The sequence below is a fragment of the Callospermophilus lateralis genome, chromosome 7 (genome assembly GCF_048772815.1).
Source record: "Callospermophilus lateralis isolate mCalLat2 chromosome 7, mCalLat2.hap1, whole genome shotgun sequence".
NCBI classification, from domain to species: Eukaryota; Metazoa; Chordata; class Mammalia; order Rodentia; family Sciuridae; genus Callospermophilus; species Callospermophilus lateralis.
The window spans coordinates 118592310-118610484 of NC_135311.1; the positions used below are offsets into that span (position 1 = coordinate 118592310).

Below are 18175 nucleotides of genomic sequence, written 5' to 3' on the forward strand. Positions count from 1 at the left end.
TCAGTGGCCTACTCATAGTGAGCCATTATTCCTAATATGAATGTGTCAAACATACGAAAATAATCACATGAGAAAGGTAGAGAATCACTGTATTTAACTCAAAAAGGCAACATAAATCCTTTCAAATCCAGGCATACCTTGTAAGACACTGTTAGAATTCACTGTGGGTTGAGCAGCAGGAGCACTTGCCAATGACACCACGTTAGCTATAACTGGAGTTGAATCTTTTCTGAGAGATGGGGGCCCTGCGGAAGCAGCTTGAACCATGGAAATACTTGCTGGTTAAAATAAAAATAGAGAAACCTCATGTAATTTATATGTTCTCACATAGAAACCAGCATCTCAAAGAGGTTAAGCAGTGCTTTGTTTTAGGTTTGAATAATTTCTGTTGGAGCAGCGTCTCTTCAGGATTAACAGGGTTTTGGATTTCTAGTTTTTAAATAATGAAACCTGAAAGTGTTCCATATTGTTTTATAAAAAAGAACCAAATACTCACACTTAAAAACCATAACAAAAAACCCAAAAGCACTGAAAATCACAGGGTAGATTTAGTGGACATTTAACATTTGAAGGATTTCTTCAGTTTATATAATAGCCTTTTATAAGTCTTCTTACTTATAAAGGTATTATACAAATTAAACTATCTTTCAGGATGGAATTAGTTTTGTGTTTTTAAACCACAAAGTTTCTGAGATTAAATGGCTTAAATAGTAGTTTGTGGTATATTTAAAAGGCATGTGATTTAGGCTTTATGTCTTGTTATAAATAGTCTCAAATCTTTTTTTAAGGAATCAAAGTGTATTTACAAAAACCTTAACTGTCATCCTTTCCCATAAACGTAAATACTTGTAGAGTTTGATTAACCTAATATACTGAGAAATGCTTATTAAATTTAAAAAAAAAAAAACTCATTTGCCTGGCTTTAATTTGAAACGTTTAACAAAATAGGATGTAAATGTTTTTTATAAAGCAACATTTATTTGACTACAATGAAATTTAAAATTAAATTACTGACAATCGTTTATAGTTTCTAGTTTGTAGAAGAAACGTAGTTCTTGGCATTGACCAAAGACTCCACTTATTACCTGAATTGTTTTGTGAAGGTGGGTCACATACACTTTGCTGATTGCAGAACATCAAGATACAAAGCAGGTTACAAAAATGTTTTATTTCCCCTCGCCATTTTAAGGACTCACTGAGTTTACCCTGTCGTTTACAACCATCACATTTGGCCATCTGAAACCAAAATAAAAGAAATTAATGAAGAAACAAACTATCTGAGGTCTGACAGAATAAAAACATCACACATATAATTATAAGTGAGGATGTTAACTTAGAATATAAATCATGGAACTAAAGACTGGTTCTAAAATGGTAAATATTTACTTATTTTATTAATGATTTTAATTTTTAATTAAAAAGCCATATTGTAAAGAGCCTCCCCCCAAAGTAGCAGTTATAAAAATAACTGGTGCTCGCCTGTCATTACAGCAGCTTGACAGGCTGAGGAAGGAGGATCCCGAATTCAAAACCAGCTTCAGCAACTCAGCGGGACCCTAAACAACTCAGTGAGACCCTGTCTCTAAATAAAATATTAAAAAGGGCTAGGGATGTGGCTCAGTGGTTAAGTGCCCATGGGTTCAATTCCCAGTATAAAAAAAAATAAAAAATAAAAAAACAAAGAGAAGTTTAAATTTAAATAAGGAATATCTTCCTCAGACTTCAAAATGAAAATTTATTTTATTTAAGTAATAAAAATTAGGTCTGGGGTTGTGACTCAGTGCTTGAGTGCTTTCCTGGCACATGTGAGGCACTGGGTTCAATCCTCAGCACCACATAAAAATAAATAAATAAATAAAAGTATTGTGTCCCTCTACAACTAAAAAATATTCATAAATAAACAATAAAATTATAATTTTAAATAGGTTTATGTCTTATGACTGATGTGACTTCTACAAAAATTAAAAATGAAAAGGGATAAAATTCAATGACATTAAAGTCTTCCCAAATCTTAAAGAGTTTTAAATCATTAAGTTATTCTTCATTCTACATAAAATTTGAAAAGAGAATAATTCATGCTAAAACTCCAAAAACCCGGTAATGTGAATTATAGATTACCTGATAGAATAAAACTGTATATTTGGACATGCATTCTTCACAACAAAAATCTTCCACCTTTCCTCCCAAATTATTCTGTACTAATTTGGGAGATGTCTGTAAACAATAACTGCACATTTTACAATGACTTCCCCAGCGTTTTCCCAAGTCATGTTTGTAAAGCAGTTTGCAACCTAAAAATTAGGAAAGATAAAGTTAACATTCTGGAGAAATATTAATTATCTACATCTTTAAATTAATTTCCCTAGAACAAAGTTCTCTCACTTGGGTCCTGACCTATTAGCACATCAGGAGATCAATTAAGAGGATAAAAACTAGCATTTTTTTTAAGTGAAAGAAGATAGAGGACAGGATTGAAAACATTACATGGCATCCCATATATGAAGTTTTATTTCATGAAATTATTTTTATTTGGGTATGTGAAAATACACTAGGTCACAATGTAAGATGTAATTCTTTTGTGCTGTGACCAAAAGATTTGAAAGCCATGGGTCCAAAAATGATAATCCTGTGAAATTTTAGAGTCAAAAAAAAAAGAGTCATCTAAAAAATGAAAAAAAATCTACTTTGTAGTAATTTGCATGTTCAGACCACTTATATTCAAAAACAGAGTGGCTGTTTAAAACAATTAAAGTATAAACTAGGATGCTACTAAAATTTAAGGATTTCTATTTAGAAATTAGTATAAGAACTACAATATATTTTAGTTCCTCACCAATCTAATAATGAAAAATGTTTTCAAATCACCATCTTCTGCATTATATAAGATTTCTGACTTTGTTGTATTACCCATATAATATGAAAGACTAGATTTAAAAAGAGTGAACTATGTGTCAACCAATCAAAAAGGCTTTGGAAATAAACATAGAAGATAAAACAGCCAAATTTACATAGAAATACCTTAAATCACCAACTACTTTTAAAACAACCAACATGTGCAGTAGGTAAGATTATCTTCTGCCTTTACCTTCACTACAGAATGACTTGTCAGCACCTGAGAATCGCACAGTCTCCTTCACAATTTTCTCAATTTTACAATATTCACACATTGCCATAACATTATTTATTTTCTTATATTCGTCAGAACAATTCTTGCCACAGAACTGAAACATTTTACCCTGCAAAGAAATAATTATTAAGTACTAATTAAGCATCTGGTATCCTCTATGGAAATTCTTATTCCTCTTACTTTCAAAACAACTGGTATAAATAAGACTGAGAGATGAAAAACTTTAAATAATTTTACAGACAGACCCATCTATACTCAAACCCTTGACATGAACCTATACTTTACCTTATAGTCAAGAAGCTCTGGTTTTGTGGCAAAAAGACGATTACAGTGTTGACACCTGAGTTTCACAACACTCCGGGCAAACCCAACATGCTGGGATTGGGCAGCAAGACGCTGGAGACCAGCAGCAGCAGAGCTACTGATGGAGGTGGGAGAAACAGCAGAGGTGTTACTGCCTCCTGCTGACACTGTTGAACCTGTGGGGATGCTTACAATTACTTGGCCCTGAGACAAGGGCACTACTGAAGAATTCATTCCAGTTGGTTTGTTGAACAAATTCTGAAAATAAATAAAGAAAGAAAGAAAGATCAACTTAAACCATTTATTCACAAAAGCAAGAACTGTGAACCTACGTGTGCTAAGCAGTTTTAGGCATGTAAGACCCATCAGTGAATGACAAAACACTCTGCCTCTGAACAGCTTATGAACTGAATGGAGAAAATTAACTTATTTCCAAAAATAAAATAATTTAACTAATAATGTTAAAAAAATAATACTCTCTCAATACATAATATGGTGATAATGATGCCACTTAATTTTATAGAAAGTGGTTTAATAACATGCCTCAAATATAGAAATAAATTACAAATCTAAGTTTATAGGACTGAGACAGAAATTAGGGAATCCAGACACTAGCAAAACAGTAAGTTTATATTACTTCAGTAGGTGACTCACTGACTGATGAAGAAGAAGATTCCTGAAGCCATACCTGGAAAGCTACCACACAACTGTAGCTGCAGAAGTTGCGTATACTTCCATCTGACATGGCTAGGTGATACTGAGGGATTGCTGAGGTTTTACAACTGTTACACTGAACTTGTACACCTTAGCAAATCAAAATAAAAACTGAGTAAATTATACAAATCTATGAGAAATTAAATAAGTGCTATACAATAAACAGAAATTTAAGGGCCAGGTTAAGTTACAGGAACTGATTAAACTCATGTCATATCAAGACAGAAACTAATGTCTAACAGTAAAATCTTTTTATATCACAGTCTACACTGAAACTACAATATAAATGAATGCTGAAATAAATAAGGTGTGGAGAAACCTGAAATATCTTAAATTTGCCTTAAAAAAATCAACAAAACACTGCACTAAAAGCAAAGTAAGTATAATTTTCAACTATTACATTCTATAGTTTATGAAAGCAGTATTACCTGCAGAAGTAACCATTTTAACTCTGTAAGCAGATAAGCAATTAACAGAACAGAAAAGCTCTGTCTTCCCCAAGCTATTGGTATTTTCAATCATTTCTGCTGAGGATCTCAATGATTTGCAAAGCGCACATGGTGTAATTTTGGCTGATTTCTATTAAGAGAATAAAACAACATTCTTTTTACCAAACTCCTAGTAAAAGCACAATTCTTTGAACTGTTTATACTTAATACTGTTGAAATACTTTAAGTCAGTGGTTTTTAAGCTTCCACTATTACAATCCTCAGTAAGAAGTTTTACAAAACAAGTCACGCATACTTCTGAGATTTTGCATTTGTGTATTATGTACCTATGTATGTACATATAACTAAAGTTTCATAGAGCAATATATATCAAAATATAGGATGTACTCTGATATTTTCCATTCTATTCTATTCCACTGGAAAACAATACTGGTTATATCCTAACAATTAATTTCTGTATCTATTAATTGGCTTTTTTTTTAAATATTTATTTATTTAGTTAGTTAGTTAGTTTTCGGCAGACACAACATCTCTGTGGTGCTGAGGATCGAACCCGGGCCTCACGCATGCCAGGCGACCACGCTACCGCTTGAGCCTCATCCCCAGCCCTAATTGGCTGTTTTTAGAAACAATAAATAATCACATACCAATGAGCTCATGCTCCTATGCTATACTATCCTAAAAATTTGAAGAACATCCCCCCCAAAGGTGTCATATGTAGCAAAAAAATGTAAATTTAAGGAAACTAATGAACTTATTAAAAGTTCAAATATTCTACCACCAAAATAACAATGTACATCATAAGCAGTAAAACGGAGATTTTGCACATCACAAGTGTCCAAATATAAACAACGAACAGTCTGTCATCTTATGTTCTCAATTAGGAATTCAACAGCAAATAATGTTAAATGCTATTAACATGTCACATTCTCCGAACAACATAAGCAGGACCAAGCAGGAGATTTTAAGACCTCTCTTCCCTCTTAAAGAATACATTTCCTGGGGGGAAAGGAAGGACAGCAGAATAAAACAGACATTATTATTGCTGTGTGTATATACGTGACTGCATGACCAATGTGATTCTGCAACCTGTACACTCAGAAAAATGAGAAATTATACCCCATTTGATTCAAATGTATGATATGTCAAGATCATTGTACTGTCATGTGTAACTAATTAAAATTTAAAAAAAAAAACGTATCCTGGGGCTGGGTTGTAGCTCAGTAGTAAAGTTTGCCTGGCACATGTGGGGCACTGGGTTTGATCCTCAGCACAACAAAAAGTAAGCAAGCAAATAAATAAATAAATGGATGGATGGATAAGTGTATGTATCTATATACAACTAAAAATTAAATAAGAATACATTTCTGGGTGCAGTGACAAAACGAATGTCTGTAATCCCAGAAGCTCAGGAGGCTGAGGGAGGAGGATTTCAAGTTCAAAGCCAGTCTCAGCAATTTAGCAAGACCCTAAGCAACGCAGTGAGACCATGTCTCTAAATAAAAGCTGGGGATGTGGCTCTGTGGTTAAGCACCCCTGGATTTAATCCCTGGTATCAAAAAGAAGAAGAAGAAGAAGAAGAAGAAGAAGAAGAAGAAGAAGGAGGAGGAGGAGGAGGAGGAGGAGGAGGAATGCATTTTTGAGCATTGATATTAAAATAGAAACATGAAAAGAAAGGTATGCCTGAATTCTGCAATGTCTTCTAAATCTTAAAACCTTCCTTTCCCCATTTACGACTACAAACACAAACTTCATTTATAAGGCTTATGTCAAGAGTTATTTTCTGTGAAGCTTTTGTTGACACAACTTGTCCTACTGAATATCGATGACTATGTTTTCTTTATAACCCACCCTACCCCATAACATATCCACATATCATATGCATTTACTCATGTACATGTCAGGAGACATGCTGTCCCTCAAAATAAGAATTGCATTCAATAATGTACTCAAGAATTACACTTAAGAAAGTAACAAAAATAGCCATCAACAATGTGACAGGCTCTATACTAGGTTCTCATTATTCTTTCTTTATATAATCCCAATGACATCTCTGTGACACAGGTGGTACCATAGCCATATGGTACATACCACAGCCATTAAAACACAGTAAAAGTGGGATTCAGGTAGTTTAACTGCTTTCCACAAAGTAAAATTGTATATGAACACAAGGCATGGGAATAAAACCTAGATCTGCTTTAATACTAAATTCCAATTTTTCCCTACCACAGTACATACACTAAAATATGTGAGAAGCTGAATAGGTATTGACTGAATTAAAATTAATTAGTAAGGACTGAATGTAGCTTAGTGGTAGAACACTTTCCTAGCTATATGTGAGGCTGTAGGTTCAATCCCCAGCACGACAAAAATATAAAATAAACATCTTTTTTTTTAAGAAATGAATAAATGAAAAGTTAAGGTATTTCATCCTATTTTTTCCTTCTCTTGTGGAATATGAACCATCTTTCAGGGAACTGAGCCCAATAATAGTATCTGACACAATATCAAGAAAATAAAAAGTGGGCTGGGGATGTGGCTCAAGCGGTATCGCGCTCGCCTGGCATGCGTGCGGCCCGGGTTCGATCCTTAGCACCACATACAAACAAAGATGTTGTGTCCGCAGAAACTAAAAAATAAATATTAAAAAAAAAAATTCTCTCTCTCTCTCTTAAAAAAAGAAAGTAAATAAAAAGCCCTTTTAATAAGGAAAAGAGAAAGTAGTAATGAAGCCCTTTCAATGTGCTGTACATTAACAAGAAATAAACTGAAAATTGTCTTTTACAAGTAAAATTGCAAAATCACAGTAGTCTTTATAGGAAATTCCCAGACACTATTAAATTCACCAATTTTTGTGGGTAGTGTAACAAAAAAAAAAAAAAAAAATCATTATCTTAAAAAAAATTAGTAAATGACCTGTTGATGTAGCACAGTGGTAAAGTATTTATCTGATATGCTTGAGGTCCTCTGTTCAATACCCAGTACCACAAAAAACAAAAAAGATTAACTGAATAATTAATTAAAAATAAAAAGCAATTAACTATTCCTTTAGTTTACTTTTTGTTGGTTTCTTTGTTTTTTTTAAAGCTGAAGTACCCGGTATTAAACCCAGAGGCATCCCTAGCACTTTTTATGTTTTATCTGACACAGGGTCTTGCTAAATTGCTTAGGGCCTCACTAAATTGATGAGGCTTTGAACTTGCAATCCTCCTGCCTCAGCCTCCAAGGCTTCTGAGATTACAAGCGTAAGCCACTGTTTCTTTTTCTGAGTACTGGGGATTGAACTCAGGGGCACTCAACCACTGAGCCACATCCCCAGCCATATTTTGTATTTTCTTTAGAGACAGGGTCTCACTTGAGTTCCTTAGTGCCTCACTGTTACTGAGGCTGGCTTTGAACTTGAGATCCTCCTGTCTCAGCCAACTGAGCCATTGAGATTCCAAGCATGAGCCACCCATGCCCAGCTAAGATTTACCAATTTTAAAATTAGTATTTGATCAAAAAAAAATTACTAACAAAATGTAAATCTAATACACACAAAACTGCATCAAAGACATCTGTCATGTAGAGTTTATGCAGTTTATCTGCAAACCTTATCAATTCACAAAATACATATATCCATTTATTCTTTCCTATTTCATGAAGTAAAAATCCCTTTAGCAATTAAGACTTTGAATTTCTGTTGCAATTTTAATTATATGGCTCCAATTTCAAAAAATGTAACTTGACCCTTTCTTGTCAAATTAAAAAGTATACATGCAAATCAAAATGTATTTCAAAGATTATGATCCTACACACCAAAAGGACAGAACTGAATAGCTCTGGAAAATAAACTGTATTTCTTCTTCATGCTTTTCTGCATTTAAACAATATTGTTCAAAAATATGAATAACATCTGAAATAAAAACCCATACTCTAAAAACACCTACACCAAATGCATGATCAAAAATTCTTATTACAGGATTTTTAACACATTCATTCATTCAACAAAACCATAAAATTTTTTAAAAACTTTTAATATTTTCAGTATTTCATAAATAATTTCTACCAAAAACTTGTATCCCTTGAAATGAACATCAGGATTAAATATGGAAAAGTACCTGTTTGTAGGCTGTGATACATGCTGAACTACAAAACTTCTTAGACTGTCCTTCTATCTGAAGCATGTGGCACTGTCCAGAGCCACTGTAACAGTAACCCCCACAGTTCTCACAACAGTTCATAGTGAGGTTGTTAGCAGATCTAAACTTAGAGAAACACGCATCACTGCAAAGTTTGTGTACCACATTCTGATAATTCACTTCATGTCGAATCTAGGAATTGAAAAACATACAAACAAAACAACAAGTAGAGACCATCAAAAGTTGTTCTTCAAGCAAGCATTAAACTCATTCCCCCAATAAATTTAAAAGGTAACTTACAACTGCATTCTTTTGACACATGCTGCATTTAGTTGAAATGCTATTTGTATTAATGGTAACAATAGGTTTTTTTTTCAGTTCATATGTTGACAAACATGACTGACTGCAAAAATCTTTACTGGTGGTGGTATTTTCAAACTGTGCACTGATCACATCCTTTGGATTTAAAATATCTCTAGAAATGATAACAAAGACAAAATAAGCCACAATATAATTCTTATTTTTTTCTTTTTGTGAATTAAAGTAAACAAATAAAAAGAGGCAATTATAGTGAAGGGAAAAGGCGCTGGAATTCATATTTTGAATAAACTTATAAATTGTTCTGATCCTTACGTTCTTTTCAATAAAACAGAATAACCATGTGCTTCATAGAATTGTTGTTGAGTATTAGTATAATGTTTCAGATTAAAAAGAAATACACTAAATGATTAGCATTCACTATTTTTAGAAGTAGGATTATACATTTTCATTTTCTTCTTCAGAATCATCTGTATTTTCAAAATATTCTTTAAAAATAATATTGCATTTGAAATTCTTCAAAACAATTTTTTTTTTTTTTAAAGCAAATAAATGGGGCTGAAGCTATGGCTCAGTGGTAGAGTGCTCGCCTGGCACACATGAGGCACTCGTGGGTGCGATCCTCAGCACCACATAAAAATAAAATAAAGGTGCTATGTCTACCTACGACTGAAAAAATAAATTAAAAAAAAAGCAAATAAACATTTTAAACTACACAATATGTATTCCAACATTGATTTATAAAATCTAGTATTTCCTCAACAACAATCTGATTCGTAAGCATCAATAGCAAAAAGCAACAGCCTATAAACCCTAATGAATAAGGAAGGCTCCCTATCACTCCAACCCTAATTCTACCACCAAAGTCTTCCTACAATAATTTACCAGCTTAACTGTAAAACATTTAATAATTCTTACTCAAGTTGGTGAAATTTTGTAAACAGTCTCTCTAATGAGCATATACCGAAAAAATAAACTATTATACCCAGTTCTGCATCTTTAGCAGACTACAGTAGCAGGACACTTTTTTAGGAAAATAATTATTATTTCTGTTTTAATGAAAGAGCACAATAAACATAAAGAAAAATTACCATAAGAAATAGTTAATCCTGTACTATTCTACATAACTCCATATTTTGTGTCTTTCTTTCATACTTAGTAGATTAGTAGAGTTTTCATTTCCTTTTTTTTTTTTTTGCCTTTAATTATATTTTAGTGTGTTTCACAAAGGAGTATTTTACTGAACTGATATACTGAGCCAGAAATTAGCTAAGCCCAGAGTGAAGACATGGTCCATACATGTGCTAGCTCACAGTTATTGTGACAAACTATCTATTTATTTATTTACTCATTTATTTAATTAATTCATTTATTTATCTACCAGGGACTGAACCAAGGGATGCTTAACCACAGAGCCACGTACCCACCCCTTTTTATTTTGAGATAAGATCTCACTAGATTGCCTAGAGCCTTGCTAAATTGCTGAGGCTGGCTTTGAACTTGCAATCCTCCTACCACAGTCTCTCAGACTGCTGGGATTACAGACATGCACCACTGAGCCCAGCAAAGACATCAAATTTATAAAAGACTGTTACTGATGCATTCTTAAAATTTGTAATATTATGATTAATTTTGAAATAGGTATAATGTACAACAGAAATATAAATGAAGAAATAATTATTTTAGATTGGACCAAATTTGATATTAAAGGCCTCCCAAAAGAAGGCGACATATTAGCTGAGAAACTTAGCTCTTAAACAGAAACTTTTTCTAGAAGGTTAAAGAGATGAAGGTTAAGTGCAACATGCATCAAGTATATGGAAGAAGTACCTAAAAATAGATGTCTCCCTGGTTCAATAGACTTAGAACCTAATTTAACTATGTTTTATGTGGTAGATGGTATCACACACCAGAATGAGAAGCAGCAATCTCATTCTAGTTGGTGAAAATTCAGAAACGGTACAGACAACCCAAAAATGGTAACTTCTTTGAATATTATTATATCAAGAATCTGATCTAACAGAATTATCCTCTAAATTACTTTTTTAATATAGTATTTAAATAGCATTTAAAAATAGTTTATTTCTTCTTACTAAAAGAAACCTAAAAATCATATGATGATTGACCAAAATATACTTAGAATTTAGGTAAATTCAAGAGGCTAAGAGACATATTTAACAAAAAAATAAGAAGCAAGCAACAAACAAGTAGAGTGCTGTGTTGCACGCCTATAATCCCAGTAGCTCAGATGTTTGAGACAGGAGGATCTCGAATTCAAAGCCAACCTCAGCAATGGCAAGGTGCTAAGCAACTCAGTGAGACCGTGTCTCTAAATAAAATACAAAATATGGCTGGGGATGTGGCTCAGCGGTTGAGTGCCCCTGCAAAAATTCAATCCCTAGTCCCCCAAAACAAACAAAACTGCTACTGTGACGAACAACTAATAAGTTTTTAAAAATATATACATATTTTTAGTTGTATTTTTAAATATATACATATTTTGTTTGTATGTGGTGCTGAGGATCAAACCCAGCACCTCATACATGCGAGGCAAGCACTCTACCCCTGAGTCAACACCAGCCCCATGAGTTTCTTTTAACCTAAGTGCTGCTGATCTATAAAAATAGCAGTAGCTTTTAGGAGGAAAAAAATCTTTTCTATTTCTTAATACTTAAAAGTGAAATTCTGGGCTGGGGTTGTGGCTCGGCAGTACAGCGCTTGCCTCGCACGTGCCAGACCCTGGGCTCGATCCTCAGCACCACATAAAGATAAATAAGTAAAATAAAGGTATTGTGTGTGTCCAACTACAACTAAAAAATAAATATTGAAAAAAAAAAGTGAAATTCTTCCTACTGTAATTACTTTACAAATTAAACCTGTTTGACAATATGGGAAAAAATGCATATGCCAAAACTAAAGCTACATGACACTACATGAATCTTTTAGCTTCTTTGAATTTAAATTTCCTCATATTTAAGGTACAACCAATTGGGCAATTGTATAATCACATAAATCACACTATATCCAACTGTAGTAATGAATGTGTAATAAGGCGGGGAGAGAAAAAAAGGAAACGCGGTGAATAGAGAGATGAAAGAGTAGTCAAAAAGTAAAATGGAGTGCAAGGAAAAATAAGATTGATCAGTGGTTGAGGTCATAATAAGAGAAAAAGGTAGAAGAAAGGGGAAAAGTGGGTTAATACAGAAAATTAAAAAAAAAAAAAATAACCAAGGAGATACGCAGGTAAACAGTACACGAAAGAACAGAAAGTGGGGCAGAGATAAAGAGTAAGGGGTTAAAAAAAAAAAAAAGGCTAAAAGAATAAGTGAATGAGGAAGTAGAAGAGTTAAGAGTCATTAATAACAGGCTTAAAAAATGGAGAATCTCTGCATAAGAATAAAACCAAACATGACAGGTGAAACACAATCTCAAAGAGAAACTGAATCTGTTAAGATCAATGTTAAGATCAAGATATAAACAAGATGACCAAGTAGGTAAAAATTAACCATCTCCAAACAAAGCTATGAAAAACAACAGAGGCAAAAGTGACATGATGAATTTACATGAATATAATATAGATAGAAGCAAGACTATTACATATATTGTATAAATAAAATATAAACATAAGAAAATGGGCACACATTTTTAAATATTGAGTTTTCTATGGTCACTTTGAAAATAACTGATGTCTTTAAAAGAGGTATCTATTATAAAAGGGAACTATCACTGAAAATTTAAACTCCTGACCTCTATAATAAGAAAAAGATTTCTAACAGGAAGTTATCACATCAAATTATTACATGGCAAAATAGGAAGCAAGGAAAAAAATCTATAAAAATTATAATTTTCAATTTGACTGAATCTTAGGATCTGATACTACAGTGGAATACAGAAATTACAGACATACACTTAAATACTCATTTTTAAAATCATCTCTTATATCACAAACAAAAGTATAAAGGTCTGTTCTTGTTAAACTTGCCAAAGTTATTATATAGAAATCATTTAATAGTTATGTCACATAAGCTATAGCTATAAGAAATAAGAATAGATTTTCCCTTCTAAAAGTTAGGATCATTAAATAATTCAATAAATATTTATTAAGCATCTAATATGCTGGCTATCTAGCAGTGGACACAACAGGCAAGTTCCTATCTTTGGGGCTCATGTTTTTTTCCTTTATATTGGAACACCAATATAAAGAAACACACAAAAACACCAATCTTATTTCATTTTTGAATAAAAATTTCATTTTTGAATAAAAAATTGATATACTCCCAGGAAATAAAAATTTGATGCAATTGAAACATGAAAAAGAATGCATTTCAGGTTTTTTGTTTTTTTTTTTTTTTTTGTAGTCATAGACAGAAAGAATGCCTTTATTGTATTTGTTTATGTTTATGTGGTGCTAAGGATTGAACCCAGTGCCTCATACATGCTAGGCAAGTGCTCTACCACTGAGCTACAGCCCCAGCCCCGTGTTTCATGTTTTAATGTCCCATTAATGTCTGAAATGCTGAGACCAAAAATATTTCAGATTTCAAGACTTTTCAGATTTTGAAATATTTGCATAGAATTTACTGGTCAAGCATCTCTAATCGAAAAATCTGAACTATTCCAAAATCCAAAACTTTTTCAGTACCATGTCAGTGGTCAAAAAGTTTTGGATTTTTGGATCATATCAGACTCATATTTCTGGATTAGGGATGCTCGACCTGTATTACCTTAAAAGAGATCATTCCAGAACAAAAAGTTGCAGAGTTTGTTTTTGCTATCAATCTATACCTGGATATCTGAATTATAGTATATATTTAAACAGCTATTTTACTGCCCAAATATAAACAAAATTGTTTCAGTTTGTTTAAAAGAAATGAAGCATAAAAGGATGTACATATAACTAGCTTCTGGCAAAAATCTAATAACCATATTAAAATTTAAGTCTCTTATCTAACTAAAGCACAAAAGGTCTATCTTTTCCCCTTTCTAGACACAGAACAGGTGCCATCATGTATCTATAAACACTAATAAAGTATTAATAAATCATGGTTTAAACAGAAGCCAATGTTTCAAGACAAAAAAAAAGTATTACTCCTCTTTTTGTAACTTAATCATTAAAAATGTTTCTAACAATCACCTCACAACTATATTAGGGTGGCCTTAGTATTTCTCAAATATACCAATTTGACCTTGCTAAGGTCATGGGGTCATATTTCTTTTTTGTTTTTAAACACTGCAATGGACTCTCTGGGGTAGTTCAGAGGTACTAAGAAGATAAAAATATATACACTGGAAGCCATTTAAAGTTAAGAAAAAAAAACAGTAAATAAATTCCAATTATATAACAGAATATGAAATGTAACTTTTAATATTTTTGTACTATTATCTACAGCTACAAGATAAAATGTTGTGGTACAACCATACTCTTAAATGCATATTTTTCGTTATATAAAGTATCTCAGCTGACAAGTATGAAAGGTTGATTTCTTAAAACATAAAAGTCACATTATTTAAAGCTAAAAGAAAGCTGAGCACCTAGCACCAAGAAAGACTTATAGCAGCAACATGTTGGCACTAAAATATGTGGTACTTCTGATAAAACACAGAAACATTGAAAATTAAACATAACATACAGACTAAGACCAAAGTATGCTAAAAGAAAAGAAAGAAGATAATTTAGAATTCTGCTATACTTTGAGCAACTTGAACAAGTTTTCTTGGTGAGAGGAGGCGGTGGGCGTGCAGGTGGAACTGTGTATCCAGTGAGGCACAGTGTGGAGCAGAAAAGCTGAGTAGATCCTTTCCTCTGATAAGCAGTTTGCCCTTTCTGGAGGATTTTTTTACAACCAGAACAGGAAACTCGAACAGCTGTGGCTGGAACTGAAGGAAGCATTTTATTCATGCCAGATGATGCCAGTGAAGGCTGAAAGCCAGTAGTCAACTGTGGAGCTTCAGAAAAAAATTGAAAGAAAAAAAATGTTTTACTTTTTTACCAAGCATTTCAAGTATCCATTCTTTCTTACTTTTCTAGAATAAGTCTTAAAACCCAACAATAATGATACAAGAAATAATTTAAAGGCATTCTAAATGAGCAGAGAGAACTGTCTTATTAATAATACAAGTAGAAACTTCCTCTCATTCATGTTGGTCAGAATAAATATAATTCATTTATTCAGTTTTGTTTCTTACCAAGAGGACTGCCACTGACTGAAAACACAGCACTAATTTTCAGTTCCCCCTCTTGAGTTTTTTGCTGTTGGCCATGACTATACTCCTTTAAAAAGGAAAAATAAATAAATAAATAAATAAACATTGAGAAAACAATAAATGCCTAAAGAAATCCAGACATTCAAGACATTTTAATGTTGCTATATCAGTGGAAAATATTTATATTAACATTAATAAGAAATAATAAAATACAAAACAGTAAGCAAACTATAATAAGGTTTTGTATATACTGGGAGAATAAACGGGAAAAATGAAAGTTAGCTACCTAATGAGCCTGTGGTACTAGATATTTATAAATTAATTTTAAAACTGTTTAGTATTACAGTATTTTAAGTTACAGTTTATTATAAAAGTAATACACATTCTCTATAGAAAATTTAGAAAAGTAAAAATAAGAAAAAAATCTAATCATATTTCCATTACCCAAAAGAACCCACTGTTGTTTTTTCGGTATATTTCTTTCCAGTCTTTTCCCCTCCACTATTCAAAGGTTTTCTTTCTTTACACAGTTGTGATTATTCTAAATAAACTATTCTTAAAAACTGATGATTTATTCACATGAATTTCAATCATTTGAATTTTTACATATTATTGCACATTACTCCAAATGACTCCTAATGGTTAAATACCAATGTTTCCAAGACTGAAGTCCAAGAAACCCTGTGGTTAAGGCAGTCTGAGAATTCTAAAGTAACATTTTTTAAACTGTTATTTAAATGATTTTTATATGCATATCAACATTTAAGTCATGAATAACCATCACTTAAATGAAGTCTAATACAATTAAGAACTGTTGTTTGCTTTTACAATTATATTGCTACATCATGATACCATTAAGTGACAGACTGAACTTTTAAGATATTGTTTATCACAATGAAGTTCAAATTACTGCAAAGATCCCTTATTATTGGAATTCTGGGGTATCTCAGACATACTCCCTTTGTGTGTGTTTGTGGTGAGGAGGGTGTCAGTACGTTATTAAAGTTTGAGAAATATCAAAACATACTACTTAACAGACATAAGATTACACAGGGACATGACGCAAGTACAGTGGGTACACATGCCTCAGGCACAAAATTAAAGGCACCAAAATGTTCAGCAATTTAGATAGTATTTTAATGTAGTATTTTGAAAAAACAAAATTTATGCAAAAATCTTTGATAAACAAAATAGTAAATTTTTAAATAAAGACATCAACTTTTTTCCTTTTGCCTCAGGCTCCAATATGGCCCTGCATGGTACTGAGATTATATAACCCAATGTTGGTTCATTTAATGAATATTTCCACACATTTAGTACAATCAATAATTCAATGATTAGTATCTTTTGTGAATACCCATAACTTGATTCTAAAAATGGAATTACTAGATAAAAAGGTACATAATAAAGGCTTTTGATACTCAATGACAGATTGTTTCCACAACAAAACTATTCTTTATTTATTTATTTACTTTTTGATACTGGTGATTGAACCCAGGGGTACTTTACCACTGAGCTACATCCCCAGTCCTTTTTATTTTTGAGACAGGGTCTCACCAAATTGCTTGGGGCCTCGCTGAGTTACTGAGGCTGGTCTTGAACTTGCAATTCTCCTGTCTCAGCCTCCCAAGTCACTGGGATTACAGACATGCGCCACCATGCCCAGCTCTAAGCTGATATTAATTATATTTATTCCAGCTATTAATTTTAAAAAAATCCAATTCAAAGAGTATTTTCCCATTGTTTCAATTTGCAATTATTTTTAGTGTTCATTTATAAGGTACATTATAATTTACAGAATTAACCTTCTGTAGCATCTTATCAATATTCCCTCAATATGTACTTTGAATTAAAATTTTATGTTTGAGGTTTCCAATTTTATGCCAAAAATCTAACAATCTTTACCTTTGTGATTTCTTCTATCTCTTACAAAGTTTTACTTCCATAATAAAATAATAAGAAAGTGGTTTCATTGTTTATTATACAGTCCTTTAATCCAGGGGTCAGCAAACTTTATCTGCAAAGGGCCAGATAGTAAATATTTTTGACTTTGCAGGCCATACGGTCTCTGTCACAACTATTCAACTCTGGTCTCTGTTCCAACTACTCAACTCTGCCCTGGTACAGCAAAAACACCCACAGATAAAATGGAAAAAAATGACCGTGGCGACGTTCCAATAAAACTTTATTATAAAAGCAGTGGGTTAAGGAAAAAAAAATCACACACAAACAAGGTGGATTGGATTTGGCTAGACACTGATAATTTGCAAACCCTAGCTTTGTTTCTTTCCCTAAATACCTAGTGAATTCCTTCCCATTTGCTATTAATAATAATATATTAAGTTCATAACAATAATGTCTACCTTGGGACTATCTATGCTGTATCATTATCAGCCTAACTAATCTTATACCATACTATTCTAATCAAACAAAATTGTAGGATAAACCATTTAACATGATTTTGCCACTCTCAACCTCCCCAACTATTTTTTAGAATACGTAAGTACATAGCTCAGTGGTAGAGTGCATGCGTAGCATGCATGAGGACCTGGGTTTAAACCCCACCCCAGTATAATTTTAAAAAGGTAAAAAGATAGAACACATATGCAACATGTTTATATATGCACACCTATTATTCTTCAAAACCTGGGGCCTAACCATTTACATTTCCCTCAGAATTACATCAAATATGCATCTTAAGAATAACTAACATAATATTTCTTACATTTCTTTAAAAAGTGGTGTTTCCATTCAAGTTGTCTTTCATATGACATAAGCACATATTAGATGCTGCTGGGAATACCTATCTTTCTTGCTGTATCATCTAACTTTGGGAAAGTGATATATAGAAATATTACTAACTTTTATATAACTATAATTCAACTAGGTATTCCACTAAACTTTCAAAAGTTCTATTAATTCTCTAACAAAGATCCTTA

At 32.5% G+C, this 18175-nt stretch overlaps 1 protein-coding gene across 6 annotated transcripts in view; it reads right to left on the reverse strand.

Moving 5' to 3' along the window:
* Positions 1–18175, reverse strand: part of Zmym4 (zinc finger MYM-type containing 4) — a 144332-nt gene that overhangs the window by 34287 nt on the left and 91870 nt on the right. For 5 of the 6 annotated variants that reach the window (XM_076860765.2, XM_076860764.2, XM_076860760.2 and 2 more), the window contains 11 exons: positions 15219–15303; positions 14723–14978; positions 9015–9189; positions 8694–8906; positions 4573–4723; positions 4119–4234; positions 3413–3688; positions 3086–3236; positions 2119–2291; positions 1086–1236; positions 138–278 (listed from right to left, as the gene is read on the reverse strand). In XM_076860765.2, the coding sequence (XP_076716880.1) occupies positions 138–278; positions 1086–1236; positions 2119–2291; positions 3086–3236; positions 3413–3688; positions 4119–4234; positions 4573–4723; positions 8694–8906; positions 9015–9189; positions 14723–14978; positions 15219–15303 (1888 nt within the window). The remainder of the gene's footprint in view (positions 1–137; positions 279–1085; positions 1237–2118; positions 2292–3085; positions 3237–3412; positions 3689–4118; positions 4235–4572; positions 4724–8693; positions 8907–9014; positions 9190–14722; positions 14979–15218; positions 15304–18175) is intronic. The other variant, XM_076860761.2, reaches the window with a different exon arrangement.